Raw genomic sequence first — 17,325 nt, forward strand, 5'->3', positions numbered from 1 at the left:
ATTTAACTAACAGAGTTCTGAAGAACCGAGTGACAATGCTGCCGTCCTCCTATAATCGGGAAACGGGAATCTAGCTGATCGACGAACCTATTTCACGAGTGATCACGCTGCGGCTCACGTGTCACGTTGCGGGTTTTAGTGCGAAAGCTGAGTGAATTTTTTAATGGTAGCTAGGTTAGACACAGAATGAGTACCTCGATGGTCAGAAGCCGTGGCGTTCGACTGCAAAATGCGATGCGGTGGGTGTCAATCCGGTCACGACAAAAGGCATTGCTGTCTTGGGCAAAAAAATAATGCATTCGTTTGCCATTGTTTTTTTTGTTTGCTTTGAATTATGGAATTTTGCCCGCAACAAACGTTTCCGCAGTAATTGATAGTTTCGTGTCCTGAAATGTTGAAAGTTTCAGAGTAATGCAGCCAAACCTTTCAGTCAAGAAAGCGTTGATTTTCATAAAAGTTTTTTAATTAATAACAATTGACCTCTTCATTTCAGCAAACCAAGAACCGGTGGAGAAAACAATGGCTCATTTTTCGTCGCCAGTTATACCTCGGGGTAGTTCGCCATAGTGGCAATACCGCACATATTGTCGACGTTTCTGGCTATCCTTATGTAACCGTGTTCTCCCCACTCAGGTCCCATGCTGAAAGGGAAAATAAATATTTAGCAGTAATATTTACTCTCGCGCACATTGCCCAGGATTCAAATTGATAATTATATGTCGAAAACTGGCTTTACCTGTTCTTGCATATCCAGTAATCTTTTCCGTCGATCGTTCCATAACCGACGACTAAAAGGGCGTAGTTGACGTTCGTGCTGCTGCATAGCGGATTATTATAGATGCCTAGAAGCCATAAGAATGGGTTATTATAAATTCATTAAAGTCATAAAAAGAACTGACTATAGTTTGTGGGATAACCAAGTCAAGCAGAAAAACATAGTTGCGGTTTGAACCGCGCATGTATTGTGCACTGGAGTAATACTGCAAATTCAAAAAGGCGTTACTAGATAAAACATTGCCAAAGGATATAGCATATATTGACATTTTCGAGTGAAAAAGTTCAAAGTGAGCACTACGCTGAATGAAGGGGGAGCCGTAATTTGACGCAGACTCCAGAAGTTTTTAAGATATTGAACTAGCCCACCTAACTTAACAGTGTGCGCTATAAAGCACGGATTATGTAAGGAAGCCCGCTCTATGCCACAAGTTCCTTTGACATAATTATTGAATGGAGATTATAATATTCTGTAGAGATTCTGGAATTTGTTCGTTTCCCGTTTCCCAGAAAGAAGAGACATCAGTGAAACCAAATCGGTCATTTGTGGAAATTTTAACAGTAAGAGAGCCTATGTATCCCAAAAAATTCATGCAACTAATAACTCTTGTGCGCCAAAAAGACTCGAACCCAGTCCCTAAGGTTTTGAGGGCAGTTAATTTTAATTCTCAGCATCTGAATAAACTTTTTGGACGTGCAGGCTGTGTTTCATATCTCATATCATAATTGGAATGCACGGACCTACAATTCTAAAACAGACTATGGCGCTGCAGTTCGACAGGACTTAAGAACACACTTAATGGAAATTGAAACAACCTATCTAGTTTTTCGCAGCAACGTATCTTCAATGTGTTCCTTTTCTTTTCAGCATGTATTGAAAACACGGGAAATATGAGAAACCACATTCTTGATTGAGCCCTTGTACAATATTATTGTAGCGCTGCGAAACGCATTCTGAATGAAGAAAGCGTGCGCGCTTATAGCCTAGAAGTGAGCGGCTAACACCGCTCACAGCATAGTCTTGAAAGTGCGTCAGCATTCATTCTTCCAGAGGATGAACAGCGCGACGTGATCGGCGATAAGCGATCGGCAGGACACAGATAGCTAATTCAAACGGAGCATTCTTGGGCAATAACGCATGCAGAACAAAAAAGTCAAGGAAAGCAGTGAAGTCGCATATATCAAGGTAGCCGCAGTTTATTTGTATCAATGTGCAGCCCGGCGAACTGATTATCCGCTGCTCACATGGGCATGGCCAGAGCGCACATTTTGTTCCTTCAAAATACGGTTGAGAGCGCTGGAATGTGGTAGCGCATGAATGGAGTAAAGTGTTTTTTTTTCATATTTCGTGGGCTTTCTTTAGATGCCGGAAAAAAAGGACCACGTAGGAGATACGTTGCCACAAAAGGTGGACTGGATCATTCATAATCCCCTCTACAACCGAACTGAACGCACATGCCCGCAAAGCGAGTATTAAAAATGTGCCGTAATTAATATGAGCTAATTATCTAATTACACGGAATTGAGAAATACTGTGAGAGGCCGTCCCTGACGGCAAACAATTCGTCGTTGGTTTCGCTCAGCTTCGGTGCTCCACTGTTTTTTTTTGTAATATCCCTGGTTGAAGTTACGTGAAACGCCCTGTATAGTTTGCATCCGGAGTAGTCGGTGCAAGCCCTCTTTTGTGTATGCTCAGCCACATAGAGCAAACAGGGAGGGTGCTCAGGGGCCTTTTGTTCGAAAATCCCGCTGTCCTAGGTGTCGTTTTGACGATGCATAAGCCGGCGCAGTGCAAGCACCGTGGCTAAAGATCGTTTCTTAAAGGCCAACTGAAGGGGTTATAGGATGTGATGCCTTTTTGCGTGTGAGCTTGAAATAGTGGCGCAATCGTCAAATAAAGCCATAACAGCATTAGGCTTCCCGGAAGGCACAACGTCTGGCAGTGGGCGCAGTGATGACGTCATGCACGATGGCGCTACATTTCAGATAAAGAAACGCTTCCTTTAAAGAAAAAATCTACGCCGCAGAAGGCACAACCCACGGAGTGTTCTCAGGCGGCAGTGGACGACGCACAGCAGGATGTGGGCAAAGGCAATTCGAAATTGAAGTTTTGACAATAATGACGACATCAAGTAGCTCCTGCGCACCTCTTCGTCGCTGCGAGTGAAAACCCGAAAGTTGCGTCTTTTAAGTGGCCCTTTTAAGTGCTGGCACTAAGATAATTGGGCTGCTTCACGTAGAATATTTGTACATTCGAATCGTGAAATAAAGCCGGATTTTCAAAAACTACTGCAGCTTCATCGAGAAAGAAACCCACTCATCAACAGACAAAGGAATAAAATAAAAGAAGAAATTGTTATGATATTTACTTGATTGAAAAAGGTGTGCACAAGTGCGGCATCAGTTGTTCTACTCGACAAGAGTTTAAATCTGCAAGGTAAGCTCTTGGACGAGTTGGTTACCATATTCCATGACTACAGCGCAACAAACGGGACGTAGAAGGACACAGGCAGGGACACAACACAGCGCTTTGATGTCTACCTGTGTCCTTCTTCTATGTCCCATTCGTTGCGCTGTAGTCATGGAAGAGTTTAAATGTTCTTCCTTCAACATAGGATCTTTGCTTAACAAGCGTAGCGAATGATGTGTGCGTGTAACGCTATCGCACCATGTTATCCTGATCTATTTCGTCATGAATTTAACTGCTTTCAGGCGAAGTCAGATGTGCTCACGGGACTCTTACACCTACCCGCCGATGTGGCACAGTGCTTAGGGCACTCGCCTACTGAGCCGGAGTGCAGAGGCCGTTTCGATGTAGGCGAGATGCCAAGGCGCCCATGTGCTGTGCGCTGTCAGTGCATATTAAAGATCCCCAGGCGGTCGAAATTACTCCGGAGCCCTTAACTACGGCACCTCTTTCTGTCTTTCTTCTTTCACTACCACCTTCCTCCTTTCTTTTACTGTACAGTTCGGGTGTCCATTGAAATATATGAGACAATTACTGCGCCATTTACTTTGCTCAAAAAACAATTTTACTCTTACAAATTTTGACTGTTCATTCGGATCGCCTGCATCGTTTTTATTGCTCATTTGTTATTCTTCCCTTCCTTATTTCATTGTTCTTTTCGTTTTCACTGCTCTGGGTGCACCATTGCAAAAATGCCTATGGCTGTTAGTGGGCACATCAAAATCAATACCGAATTAAAACACTCTTACATTCTGTAATTTCTTTTTGTTTTACATTATTTTAGCAAGACCGTGAGTGCTTACGGTTTTTCTAGCTGGAATTGGCAAACTTCATTGCTTTTTTGTGCATCTTAATTTCGCCGCGAGCGGCTGTACACGAGCATGTTTCTAAAGGCGTAGTTTCTGTTCTAGCTCCGCAAACCAACAAACCGAAAATAAACGTCGTTGAACATCTAATTTTCGTTCTTTATGAAATGAGTTCTTTCTCGCCGTCTTGTTTGAAATTTGCTTTCGTCAGTGTATATCTGCTTCCGGAAGCGATTTCATTTAAACCCACAAATCTGCCGCTTCAGGTACAAAGCAAAAATTTGGAAATTCTGGAGAAGAGCTGCCGCGGTGGCTGTTGACCCGAAAGACGCGGGTTCGACCCCGGCCGCGGCGGTGAAATTTTGATGGAGGCGAAATGCTAGAGGCTCGTGTACTGTGCGATGTCAGCGCGCGTTAAAGAACCCCAGGTGGTCGAAATTTTCGGAGACTTTCACTACGGCGTCCCTCATAGCCTGAGTCGCCTTGGGACGTTAAACCCCCATAAACCAAACTAAACGAAATCAGTTCTGAAGAAGACAATGCGCCCTTCTCTCTGAATGCTTAATGCCATAATAATGCTCGGTTCGGTGTTCTTTAACGTGCACTGGCACCGCACACTACGCAGGACTCTAGCATTTCACCTCCATATTAATGTGACCGCCGTGGACGCGACCAAACCCGTGTCTTCCGGGTCAGCTGCCGAGCACTGAGCCATAGCGGCGACTCTTAATAATTCATCGCTATTGCTGAACGTTTGCAAATTTCGCCTTGCTGTGTTCATTTCTGCCTTCTAATCTATTTGCACAGCCGCAGGTATAAACTGAAGACTGATTTCAGGCTTTGGCAAGTAAGATGTTTGCGCAGGATGTGTGTGCAGGTAAGACGTCTTTAGATTAGATTAAACTCTTGGCCTACGCTAATAGACTTCACCTTGGTCATATTGGAAGAAATCATCGTTGGAGGCGTCGACTGCTACAGCAACTGGCCCCAAAGTGGCAACAATGCTCTGCAGCTGCTTCTCAGACCCTTGAGGTACCGTGTTGTACTTGCTTATCTTCGCGCCGACGGCACCTCGGTCGAATGTGCATGGCATCGTCTAGAAGAAAAAAGAAAAGGAAGTGAAAAAACGTTCGACGCAGGCAGATTAGACTGGCTTGCGATGGTGACTGAGCGCCAAGTTGAGACTGAGATAACTGAGAATGTGGATGTAACTTGAGAAAGTGGAATAAGCCTGCCTCTTCTTCGCTTTTCTTTTCAGTCTTTTTTTGTATAACGGATTACCGGAAACTGCGCTGCTCCACGGAAAGCCAACATTTCATTTTCGCCATTGATCGAACAAAACGGTGTTGAGGTTGGACTCTAGGTTTATATCTACTTGTTTATTCCCAAATGACGAAAGAATGAAAGAAAAACACCGTCAAGTTTTTCTCGCAAATTTACCCACATTAAAAGACACAAAAAATTTGCTGGCCGCAACAAGGATAGAAATCGCTATATCGGCAAATTTAAACCACAAAATGTGGTCCATTTTGTCCAGGTATTTCGAATTCTTTGAAGCACTAACTCGAAAGTCTACGACCGCCTCGAAAGAATAGGGGAAACAGAAAAATGTACATCGAGCAATTGTCTGCCTATCATTCCAGCAAAACCCACAATGAGTGACAATGAAGCTGTTAAACTTTGTCTGCAAGCGGTAAATTTGCGCTTCCTTTCTGATTATACAGTTCCCTCTCTGTGACGCCAGACAATTTCATCGGCAAACGTAGGGTACTGAGATAATGTAGATATCAACCTTTGTATGGGAACTCCACGCGCTAAAGAGTAGGCGTCGGGCAAATTACATGCCGGAATTTCGCGACACTGAATAATAATGAGCTAATGAGCCGTCAATGGATGCTTTTGAAAAATTTGTTGATTCTCAATGTTATCGATTCGTTATTAAGTCCATGCTGCCTTTTGTAAGCCGACAGAGGACGGAGTGCGTCATTAAAAAAAGAAATAACCGTGCTTCAAAGCAAGGGAGAAAGACAGACCGGGAAATTATACAAAAACATGTTTGGTTTAAGATGGTTTGACGTCCCAAAGCGACTCAGTCTGTGAGGGACCAAAAATGTGTGAAAGAATTCACTCCTTAAGTCGTTACACAATAATAATTTTTGACCACCATGATATGCTGCCCTTCGTCATACAATTTGCTTAACTTTCGAATGGCAAGCTGATGCGCCGAAGGTTTCAAAATTCTGAAATATTTTTTAGCTTGCATGAACAAAACGCGGCTACCATAACGAAGAGAGGACATTAAGAATGAAGGTAACGGAAGTCAACTACATAGCTATTCACTGTAGAAAACATCAAAACTTTGAACGAAATGCTGATGCCGTAAAGTACACTAAGGTAACATACACCGACTGCCGCGCCGCACTTAAACAGCTTAAGGCTGTTCGACACACATTCAAGATTACACATTCAATTCATGTGCTCTGCGCAAAGTACCCATGTCCTGTGCGCATACACTGGATTCGTGGCCATGCTCACGATCCACATAGCATTCAAGCGGATGCTATGACTCATCTTCATACATCGGACGATCCGCCACCTTCCACTCTTCCCCCAGATCCGTTCCTGTCCCATGTTTTCGATTCCGAAGCTCTGCGCCAGCGAACACGCGCTCTAATTTCTCCGTGTTTGCGCTCTCTCCCCCGTAGTCTTACTCGGCAGGAGGAGGTATCCGTGCGCCGGATTCGGGCAGAGGCGGCTATGACTCCATCTGTCCGTGATCGGTGGCGTGGAAAAGATCTGCCAGCACCTGACAGATGCCCTCACTGTAGCACCGCACCGGACATTTGTGATGTGCGGCACTTGTTGTGGACGTGCCAAGTGACGGCTGCTATAAGAAAACGGCTCCTCAGGGAGGTGGGCCTGCGGTGGAACAGGCATGTTGACTATGTGAAGTGGACTATGAACAATCATTTCATCGGTCACCTCTGCGACTGCCTCAGCGCAACGGGTCTTCACTCCTTCTTTTAACTTTCTTTCTCCTGCATTCCTCCTACCTTTCTCAACTTATGCCTCACGGCAGACTTCTCGAACGAAAAAAAAAAGAGAACTACAGCGAATTATCCCATTTTTTTCTTCCTTGCGACTCATTGGTCATCCTGTAAAGAAAGAAACAGAGCGCTCACACGCTTGTGCTTGTACTAACCTTCTCAACAAAAGGGTACAGCTGCTCGAGGTCGATGCCGCCATTGTGGATGATGTATTCAAAAGCCTGATCCACTCGTCCTCCTTCGCAGCCTAAGTTGCCGAAGTCTTGCGAGCAGTCAATAAGATTCTGCTCGCTGAGTTCAACCAATTTTTCTGTCTTGATATAGTTATGGCTTTCCACTGCTCCCACCTGTGATTCACGTGCAAGAAAATGTTAGATATAAGCAAGTTCTAGTTAGTGAAGCTTAACACAAGTACGCGAGTCCTCCACCATTGCAGAATAAAGGCGCACGATTCACTAGCCATTTTACGGTACTTAATCAGTGGAAGCAAAAATGACAGCGGCTTAAGGTGTTATTTTTCCTTTCAAGCTCGAATAAAGAAAATTGCACTCAAATTGTGACAACAAACAAAAACTCGAGGAAAGGGTGCGCGAAATTAAGATTGCTGCGTCCATGCAAGGATGGGAAGCCACACCGAGTCTTTTGGACTTGCAAGAACGTATCATGTCACAGGAAGAATGGAATCTTCCATATGGCTTCAGACGGTGTCAGAAATGTACATAGTATTCTGTTATCAATTTATTTCTTACTCAAGAGGTATCAAAATGAAGGTTACTTAAGCCGGCTGCTAAATATTTGTTCAGGGACGTAAAACAAGTGGTAAAAGGAAGGAAAGCCAGCAAACAGTACATGGCGCTGACCTCATTCGCGTGCATTATTCTGAAACTTCGAAAAATGTAGGCCTAGATTGAAGGAGGATACTAATAAAATTAAAAAAAGTTATTACGACAGACACAAAAATTTCCTTTTTCTAAAAATGTTTTTGGCACACGCTCCTTCAATCGTCCCCATTTCCTTAAAGGTGTTGAATTACCTTGAACAAGCTAAAAAATAAAAACACGCTTACTACACTGTCTGTCATAATACATCTAAGCGAGATATGTAATGTGAAACATGTGACTACTGACTAGCCAAGAAATTCGCACCTGTGTTGTTTTAAACCTGGATAAACTCGCGCTTATGGAAAAATATTGGCGTGCGTCAACGTTGTTTGCAGTGCACGGAGTTTCGGAGGGAAATGACGTGGCCACGCAACCTAAGATCAGCACAGCGGCAGGTATAGATATGCAACGGGTCTACAAAAATGATCTCTACAAAAGCCCTAGTGACTGAACGGAGCAAGGACGAGTGGGTGTGGCCATCATGGCCGCGCAGAAAAAAAGAACACACATAAGACTCCGTTATTTATGAACTTACAACAAAGCATGAGACAAACTTACTGCACTGAAAGCCCAAGTTGCAAGACAGGTTCCTTGCGTTCTGACCGGAGTCACTGCTCCTTTGTCCCTCCAGTCGAACTTCACAGGAAGCTCAGATATGTTCACCGGCGGTGAAGAAAGTTCGTGATCCTGAAATCTTTTTCGGGGATCGTATATGCTTTTATATATATTTTCATTTTTCTTCTCGCCAGGGAGCTGCATGTGCCAAGAGAGGGAAACATTACATTGTCGTTAGGCTATGAACTAAAGGGAAAGTTACAAGGAAATCAGTGACAAGTCTTGATTTAAGGCTCCCTGATTTTAAAAAAAAGCTCGATTTCTCCTTTTTAGGATTTTTTAAGAGGAATCAAGCATTTCATGCTAGGTTCTTGCAAATGCAAGGTTTAACGATTACATCATTTAAGAGATCTTTACTGCGCGTCATTGACCAATATCTTCTAAGAACCGTTTGCGGCAATATTAACTAGAAATAAATTTGTTGTTCATCTTATAATGTACAATAAGACAATGAAAATGGCGAAAATAGTTATAACAGCACATTTTATCATTGAAAACGCTCGAGTCTCAAAAATACAGTGCTGCGCCATTGAGCCTAAAGGCCTAGTCAGAAAAAAAGAACCATTACATTTATATCTCTGCGCGCCATTTTGATGCCCAGATATTAGTGAGAAAGCACTATTGCGGAGTTCAGACCTTGGCAAAATCGTGACTTGTAGTTTGTGCAGCAGGCCTTGTAGCGCAAGCACTCCGTCCCGCGGCATTACCTGGTCATTGCGGTCTTCTACATAGCACCAATCCATACTTTCGCAACTGATCCGAATGTTGTAAACGTTCTTTGTAATTTTTGTTATAATGAAAGATTGCGTGCAGAAAGACTCCGGTTCGTTACAAACTTCCCACTAGCTTCTTATAAACGTCACCTTGTTTGTAATGTTTTGCAACTTGATTTCGCTGCCTCGAGAAAAGCGTCTTCGCTGGATATTTTACTAACACTTGAAAAAGGCCGCCAATGAGAAAAATTTGTATCTCATGTCATTTTTTACAAACTGAAGTACATCTTAGTCTTGCTCCCGTAAAAGAGGTGCGCCAACAGGATGCTACCAACCATGTCAGCAAATTCGTTTACTGCAAGCGCGTAGGTGATTTGTCTTCTGGCATACTTTTCATTGTGTTTCCCTATCTTCCAGCTGTTTAGAACAAAAGCGCGCTTCCTTTGTTGATCTTCAAGCAACGATGCATAGGTTTTGTCTGCAAAGAAATGGACAAGCAATTGATTTAGCGGAGCTTGCTCGAAAAACAAGAAAAAATTCCAAAACGATGGCCGTCATATATACAAATAGCCTCTAAGCTGACACAATGGCAGAAAATTTAAAGTTCTGTGAATTTTGTTACAGTGTGTTACGTCACTGTGGGAAACTACAGCGTCTTACTGTATTTCAGCTTGAAGGAAATCCACAGGTCGTCCATGTCTGCAGCATTCGCAAGTAAAGCGGCTGTAGCTGTAAAGCAAACTACAATCCACCACTGCGTCATAAGTCCTGGTTGCTTCATGACGCCTGGAATAGACATGAATGTCATGCTGTGCATGGACCCGCAAACAATCAAGTTTGGACAAAAAATGCACACCTCAGAGTTTTTACCCTTTCACAAAAAGCCGTCTGTTTTTGGTAACATGCAAAACTTATCTTCAATCGGCTACTAACAACGATGCAATGCTACCTGAATACGAGATGAAAGACTAGGCTGAGAATTAGTTTTCTCTAATGATGGCTGAATTACGGCACCCCAGGTAAGTAAAATGTTCTAAAAGGATAATAACTTCCGTTTTACACGCATCACTCTCTATAAATACAATTTACAAGTGTTCTTTCTCACGCACAAAAAAAAAAAAACAAGCTCGTCACGGTTTGCAAACAAAGACTCAGCACGTGTAAACGCCTGTTAAAGTGGATTAAGAAAAAAGCTGGTTTGCAGTGGACATTGGTTTAGCGTCTTCATGTCTTACGCATAATTAAGGTTGATACATAAACTAAGTTCCTTTTACTGCACTGTGTAATAGACACACAGATCACCTTTGTGATCTATGGGAACGCGATAAATCTTCCAACTGGGTGTATGTCCACAACATAGGTCAAAGGCTTTGTTTTCAGCCGGCATCTGAAAGAACAGTATAAGTTCTTATAGCTGAATGACGAAAAATTATGAGATAAGTGCGGCACCCACATTGGAGTTATGCGCAAGCATTCATTTGGAGCCACTTTTCTCCGGCCCTGCCCACGTTTTGGACATTCTTGGCTCTAATTGATTAACTAATTATCCCAAACGCACCTCATGATTTCCCCTGCGTGATTTTTTGATTCTCTGTCTAATGCAACCATTCTTTTTCTTACAACTCTGTTAGTTCGAACGTTATTGTGATGACACGAAACCGCAAACATAGCCATACAATGCTTGCGCATTAATAGCATGCTTTCTACGAAATGCATATATCTTACGCACACGATATGTACGTTCAATACATACGTACGATATGTACTGTGCCCCTTGAAATGCTGATTAGTTTTATTTAGTACCACTGACACATTCGAAGTAGATGTCAAGTAAAGACTCCACACAGGCTCCGAGGTTAATTGTACGTTTCGTAGCTCAAATTTCGGTCCTTCTTCGTTATAAATTCCAATGTTGTTTTCCTAAACAGGTTGAAAGTGTTTTCTGATGCACTGAGACCGTTACAAAATATACGTTTCCAGACCGGCTAAAGAATCCGTGCAAAGCAAGCAATTAAAGTCCCCTGTTCAGTGACATTTATTATGTAGTTGGCTAGCCATTTTGCTAAAGCAGACAGGAATAGGATATTGTCCGGGCCCGCAACGCGTCTGTGGTGCGGGCTCGACATTCGGTTAGCATCGTACCCAGCAAATCTGGACGAAAGCATTTTTGAGCGGGAAATCTTTTATGAGCGCAATCTTTTCATATAATCTAAAATTTTACTATAACAATCAATATATCAGCAGATCACCCCGACGGCACTTTGGAATTTTTTTTCTATGAAAGGGGCCATGACAGCCTATTTTCATGCATACCCTGCGTATCGCCTTTAATTTCCGACAGGTTATATTACAATTTGCCGAATTTTCAGTTGATTGTGTGCGGTAAATATTTTTAAAACGAATTTTTTTCGTTTCTGCTGCGAACTGCTTGGTGGTCTGGCAACCTCTGATCGCTGACGTCACGAGGGCATACACGCCCCGCGTCGTCTGCTGCGAGTGGTTGAGGTGCTTGCATGCACACCGTAGACAGCGGTCGCTCGAAAAGATTTTTTTTTTAGCTTAGCGAAATAAAATGCATTTTGCGTGTTCTCTTATGGGAAAGCTTCAATCAGTACGCGAGCTGAGTGATCCTTGAGAAAGCGAACTTGCTCGTGGTGCCCTTTTTCCGATTGCTGTGGAAACAGAAATCCATGGACCCCTGCTTTATTATTTACGCTTACAAGCATGCTGTTCGCATGTTATGAGTGTGGTCTCTTTTGAGCAGTCAAGTGCTCCCGTATGTGAAAAGACACGTGCCGTGCACGCCTTCGCCGATGTGCGCCGTGAAAGCCGCGGCGTTTTGTAGCTAGCTACCAAATAATAGCATTTAGCATTTTGCAATAGCATTTAGCATTTTTCTGTGCGTGCGCATTGTGCCCCAGGAGTGTGACGATTACGACAACTGCGGCCCTGCGCTGAGGTTGTTCACATGGCTGTGCGCAAACAGTACTGCTCGTTTGCGTTGCATAAAACCTAAGGTGGGTTCTCCTTATCTTTAATATTACGTACTCTTGCTCACAAATTGCACTTTTACTTCTTTACACACCATGATAAGACTGCAATAAGCGCCGATGATGCTATATCGCCTGCTTGGGAAACGCTTCACGTAGGATATCGGCGCTTCCCGCTAATTGGATATGCTTTCTCTTATGTCACCAAAATTTAATTTTAGATCACTTAAGCTAAAAATACGTTCGGACAATCCTTGAATTAATGAAAACAACCATATTTTTTGTCCACCCGACGGCTGCTGCCGGCTGCCTTCTGCACAGCTATGCAGACGGGGTCACATATCGGCACTCCCCCCTTATTGTACTCGCGTCCTGCGATGCAGGCTGTCGTCGCTTGGAGGGCACTGTCGCCAAAACTACGCTCGACAGCTATTTCCAGGCGCTAAAACTTGCGAATTCGCTCTCCGCAATTGCCGAAGTCGCACACACCAATCCTGCGTACTCGCTAGGCCTCGCCACGAAAGGGGCTGGCGGTCAACCGTCGACCGAAATTCAAGAATATGGCAAAAGTTCCTCACTGATTAGTAAAAATGTGTGAAGATATGATATTGAGCCCCTCGTTTCGCTTTTTTTCTCACCGGGAGTGGAGCTTTCGCTCGGCCGCACAAGCCCAGGCGACGGCGGCGAGAGGCACCGCCGTGCGGCGTTTTCTGCCCGTGTCGCTTGCCTCGCCGGTCGGTTCTATGCGCAGGAACCGATTGAAAGCACATCTTCGCTGGTGCACGCACATCGCGTATGTCGCTGTGGCTGGCATGAGGCCCAATAAGTTTTAAAATTCTTAAATTTTTAGAATGTCATACCAACTAGTCCCCTACCACACTCTTCTGGTTCCCACTAAGCTGACTATTAACATTACTACGATACACGGTCGTTGATCGTGCTGGCATCGTCGTCGGTCTAGCGTGACAGACCAGTGCGTCGGCGACGGCATTTTGATACTGACCAGCCCACCGGCCGTCGATCGCATGTCGCACCGGCCTATAGAGTGACCGGACCCTACCTATACCGAAGAATAACTGCGTTACTGTTATTGTCGCTTCTGCGGCACCAGTCACTCATATATGGGGGACGACTGATAGTGCCATCGCCCGCGAAAGTACAGGGGGGAATGAGACCTCGCTGCGCATATTGCAGCAACGAGAGCAGACGACGTTGCTCCGTGCATGCCCTAGTGACGTCACGACAGCATTCAATATGGCGGTCGCTGCCGGTTGGAGGAGTCTCCCGGTCTCAATTTCGATCGCATTTGTTGGAATATACAGCGCGTCCAAGGCAGCCAAATTTCGGTAATTGAATCATAATCTTTTGCATTAGTTACGGAAGCACAAAACTGCAATATGAAGAACGACCATGTCATGGCACCTTTTACGATTTCTCTATCGTCAAAAGCATTCCCCACTGGTTTTTTGTCGGAGTCTTAACTGCTCGATGCGATCGATGGAAACCCTTTAAAAGAAAGATTTTGCCACATATCACAAGAATGGACCAAAACGTTGAATATTTCATTAAAAATTTCTTACAGTTCTTACCTGTCAAAATTTTTTTTTTCAAATTACTCGACATGTGTCGGTTTTAAATGCGTCTGTTACTAAAATTCATCTACTGCTTCCCTAATGCTCGTGCATAGTCTGGTGTAGGTCTTCAGCTTCCGAGGCCCGTACACATACTACGCAGTGAAACGCCTGTTGGGATATAGCACCTGAAAAGCCACTCACCTACCTTTGCGACAGTTTAGAATACTAATTACTCAAAAATTAGGCATAGTTGCGGGACAGTCACGGAATACGAAATAGTTGCGAAATGTCTTTTACTGAAGTACTGAGTAAAAGAGCTCAGGCTTCTCGTGGCAAAAATTTCGTAATACCCTACAGACTGAGAATGTATCAATCTAAACGGCACTCCTAGTCAATCACGTTTACGTTACGTGAGAAATTTGCAGATAATCTTTTTTGTGTTGGCCTCCTGAGCATATCACTGAAGAGTGATCCGTATCTTGTAATAATTTGAATATTAAGTCATATTTCAATGCTAAATAGTGATCGAGTAAAATGACACCAGGAATTATTTTTTCACGAATACAGTCACAAAGGCTTTTGTAGCGATAGCTACATTACGGTAGCATTTCGAGCCTTCAGCTTGGCGGCGCTGCCACCATGTAGCTGCGCCGCCACGCTGTCACGTGGTTTGTCACGTGGTGCGGAGCAGCTGCCGGCGGCGCGGCGTCGTGGCTGATCACATGGTTCGTCACGTCGTTGGTCACGTGACCAAGTTACACTCGGCCAGCGGTAGCTATCGCGTCACTCCAAGTTTAACCAAAGCTAAACCACTGCCAATTTTTAATTTCCCTGAGCTCACACGGTATTGCCCACCGATAGCCGGCCATTGTTTTCCAGGCAGCACCGAGGATAGAGTTACAACTGAACCAGTTTCTGTGCACAGTCTACGCTGCATTCATATATAAGTGTGCTCACCATATGTTGTGGCGATAGCAACAGCCAAAAGGGATTTCCTGGCCACATCCTATCGTTGGCGACCCGTCGAAATCTCCTGTTTAACTGTGGGCACTCCTACATTGGGCCCTTAAGATGGTGTCGAGACAATACAGATCTCGTTGCATTTATCATAGCAACTCGGTTATTACTCAAAACCTTTGTGCCCATTGATTTAGAAATAGGCGTCCTCGGCACAGTTGGCTGAATTTACTCCACTGTAAATTCAGCCAATTGTCTTTCTAAAGAAGTCGTAACTGTCGACAGTTATGAAAGCCTAAGAGAAAGTCCTCCTTATACATGCGATCTACCTGTAACTCGGCCCTCAGAAGTTTAGACGCGGTCAAGTATGCCATCAGGAGTAGTTAGTTTTGCATGCAGTCGACTAAAACACGCTGTAGTACTACTAGTTCTTTCCAACGTCAAGTGATTGCTTGCGCCTAACTGGCCAAGAGTAGATGCCGCAAATACTTGAGTCCTAAATAATTGGACGTGAATTCTTGAATAATTGGAAATGCATCACCGAGAAATTGCTGATGCCCTCGTTCTCGGAAGTTTGAATTTGGTAGGCTGAAGCAATTCTTTTATTTCTTAGTCAGGTGTCCATTACAGTGCCTCAGCGCAAGCTCGGGAGGGGCCCACATTGCCGTCAATAAACGTCCAGATAGTTGCGAGCGTAAAAACACGCTACCCTAACCGAACAACGCTGTAAAGCTATACTGGCATATCAGGATTCGCTGCGCACTGTAACTGAAGTGCTAGGCTGGCGCGTTTATTGAGAGTTTTGGAAGACGCTCAAGGGTCAATACATTATTCCTGTTCATCGGTTTTTGGATAGTATGACGTATTGCCCATGCTGTTCTCTCTCTAGGCGCTCTTCTGGCGAGCTGCTTGCCATTTATAAACGTGGCACATTTGGGCGTAGCGAAAGCAGAAGCAAAAAATTTCGCACCGCCGATTTACTTGCTCTACCCAGGCTGCTCATTTACATTAACAAAAGGCATTTTGTAATTTTCTTTACGAACAGTTGATAGCAGTAGATTTGGGCACATGTTTTCGAAAGGGACGAAGGTGTCCTCGTAGCGCGGAAAGATAGCAAAATGAAAAATTCAAGACGGGAAACAGAGGGCGCTGCAGGCTGCTGCGGTCCACCTGCATGCTTTAATAATCACAGGGGTGCAATTAATGTGATAAAAAATTATAAAGCAAAAGAGACTCATGCTAGCGGAAACTTACCTGGGTGCGCACGTCTTCCTAGAGGAGAGGAAAAGTCAGATGATCGGAATTATCTTCCAACAGTTATCAGGGGCAGGCATTTTTGCCGAAAACAATAGCCTTGCCAGATCACGTCATCCTGTTGATAAGCTGCACAATGCGTAGCACTTACAAGTGCCATAGAACGCTGAGGTCCTGGATAAAAAGGCCATTTTCCAGCGCTCTGTGTAGTCCATTATCATACAGGTGTATCAGACTGATTGCCCGCTAACGCACGCTTAACGACATGACTTTCCAGAAAATCTTCTAAAAGCGGCTTCTAGCAATAAAATAATAGCAGTATAACACCAGTGTACATTACCGTGCGACTGTATAAAGCAGCATACGAAGTTCATTTCCTGTTTTGCAGGCTTCCAATATTTGACTTTGAGATTGTTGTCTTCAATTTTGAAGTAAAGGAAGGTGATGACGCGTTGTATCTCACAGTGCATGATTAATACAAATGCTGTCTTTGGAGTCAAATGTGCAGCTATTTGACACAGCTCTTTCTTCACCGGCCTGACAAAAGTCAATGACGCCATCTTCAGCACCCATTGAGCTTTGCTTCCTTACCAAGCATAAAGCGTCAGGGGAAGGGATTCATTGCCATAAATTCGAAACATAAGCTGCATGTATTGCTTGAATGGGGCATGGCTCAAATACGGCCATACGGCATGTTCAGTTAGCACACGAGCGAACAACTACAAAGAAATCCTTTTTTTTAAGCGAGAGCTGTTATTGGCAGGCATACCGAGCGGACGCTCGAGTGTTAGCTACATCGAGGACTCGGGAATGGGCGACGAGTGGATAGGGAAGACATAAGAAAAGGCGAAGTAACCGTCTCACTCTCGGCAGGCTCTTCAGTCCTTACAGTCGCGCCATTACATAAGGGAAGAAGGAAGGAGTGAAAGAAGGGAGAGAAGACGCGGTTGCAAAAGGGCTCCGGACTGATTCCGGCTGCATTCTTGATGTGCACTGACATCTCAGAGCAAACTGGTGACTTTAGCATTGCGCCCTCTTCGAAACATGCCGCTACAGTAGGTATTTTACATCGTGTCTTTCTGCGCAGCAGCTGTAGGCCATAGAAGACGTTGCCGCGGTGGTAGTGACGTTGGAGTGGTCACGTATGATGCTGAACCAAACCAACCGCAAACAATCGCAGTTTTGTACTTGAAGGTTAGAAGGAACCTGTGTGCCGTTGATTTATAATTTAGCGGCGCTCTTCAGCT

General features: G+C 44.2%; 1 protein-coding gene across 1 annotated transcript in view; it reads right to left on the reverse strand.

Moving 5' to 3' along the window:
* Positions 1-541: 541 nt before the first annotated feature.
* Positions 542-17,325, reverse strand: part of LOC144097780 (uncharacterized) — a 32,790-nt gene continuing 16,006 nt past the window's right edge. Inside the window, exons 10-17 of the mRNA XM_077630413.1 lie at positions 16,079-16,096; positions 9,964-10,089; positions 9,639-9,781; positions 8,534-8,728; positions 7,250-7,441; positions 4,978-5,143; positions 737-842; positions 542-641 (exon numbers count right to left, since the gene is read on the reverse strand). Coding sequence (XP_077486539.1) covers positions 542-641; positions 737-842; positions 4,978-5,143; positions 7,250-7,441; positions 8,534-8,728; positions 9,639-9,781; positions 9,964-10,089; positions 16,079-16,096 — 1,046 coding nt within the window. The remainder of the gene's footprint in view (positions 642-736; positions 843-4,977; positions 5,144-7,249; positions 7,442-8,533; positions 8,729-9,638; positions 9,782-9,963; positions 10,090-16,078; positions 16,097-17,325) is intronic.

Source organism: Amblyomma americanum, chromosome 7 (genome assembly GCF_052857255.1).
Source record: "Amblyomma americanum isolate KBUSLIRL-KWMA chromosome 7, ASM5285725v1, whole genome shotgun sequence".
NCBI lineage: Eukaryota > Metazoa > Arthropoda > Arachnida > Ixodida > Ixodidae > Amblyomma > Amblyomma americanum.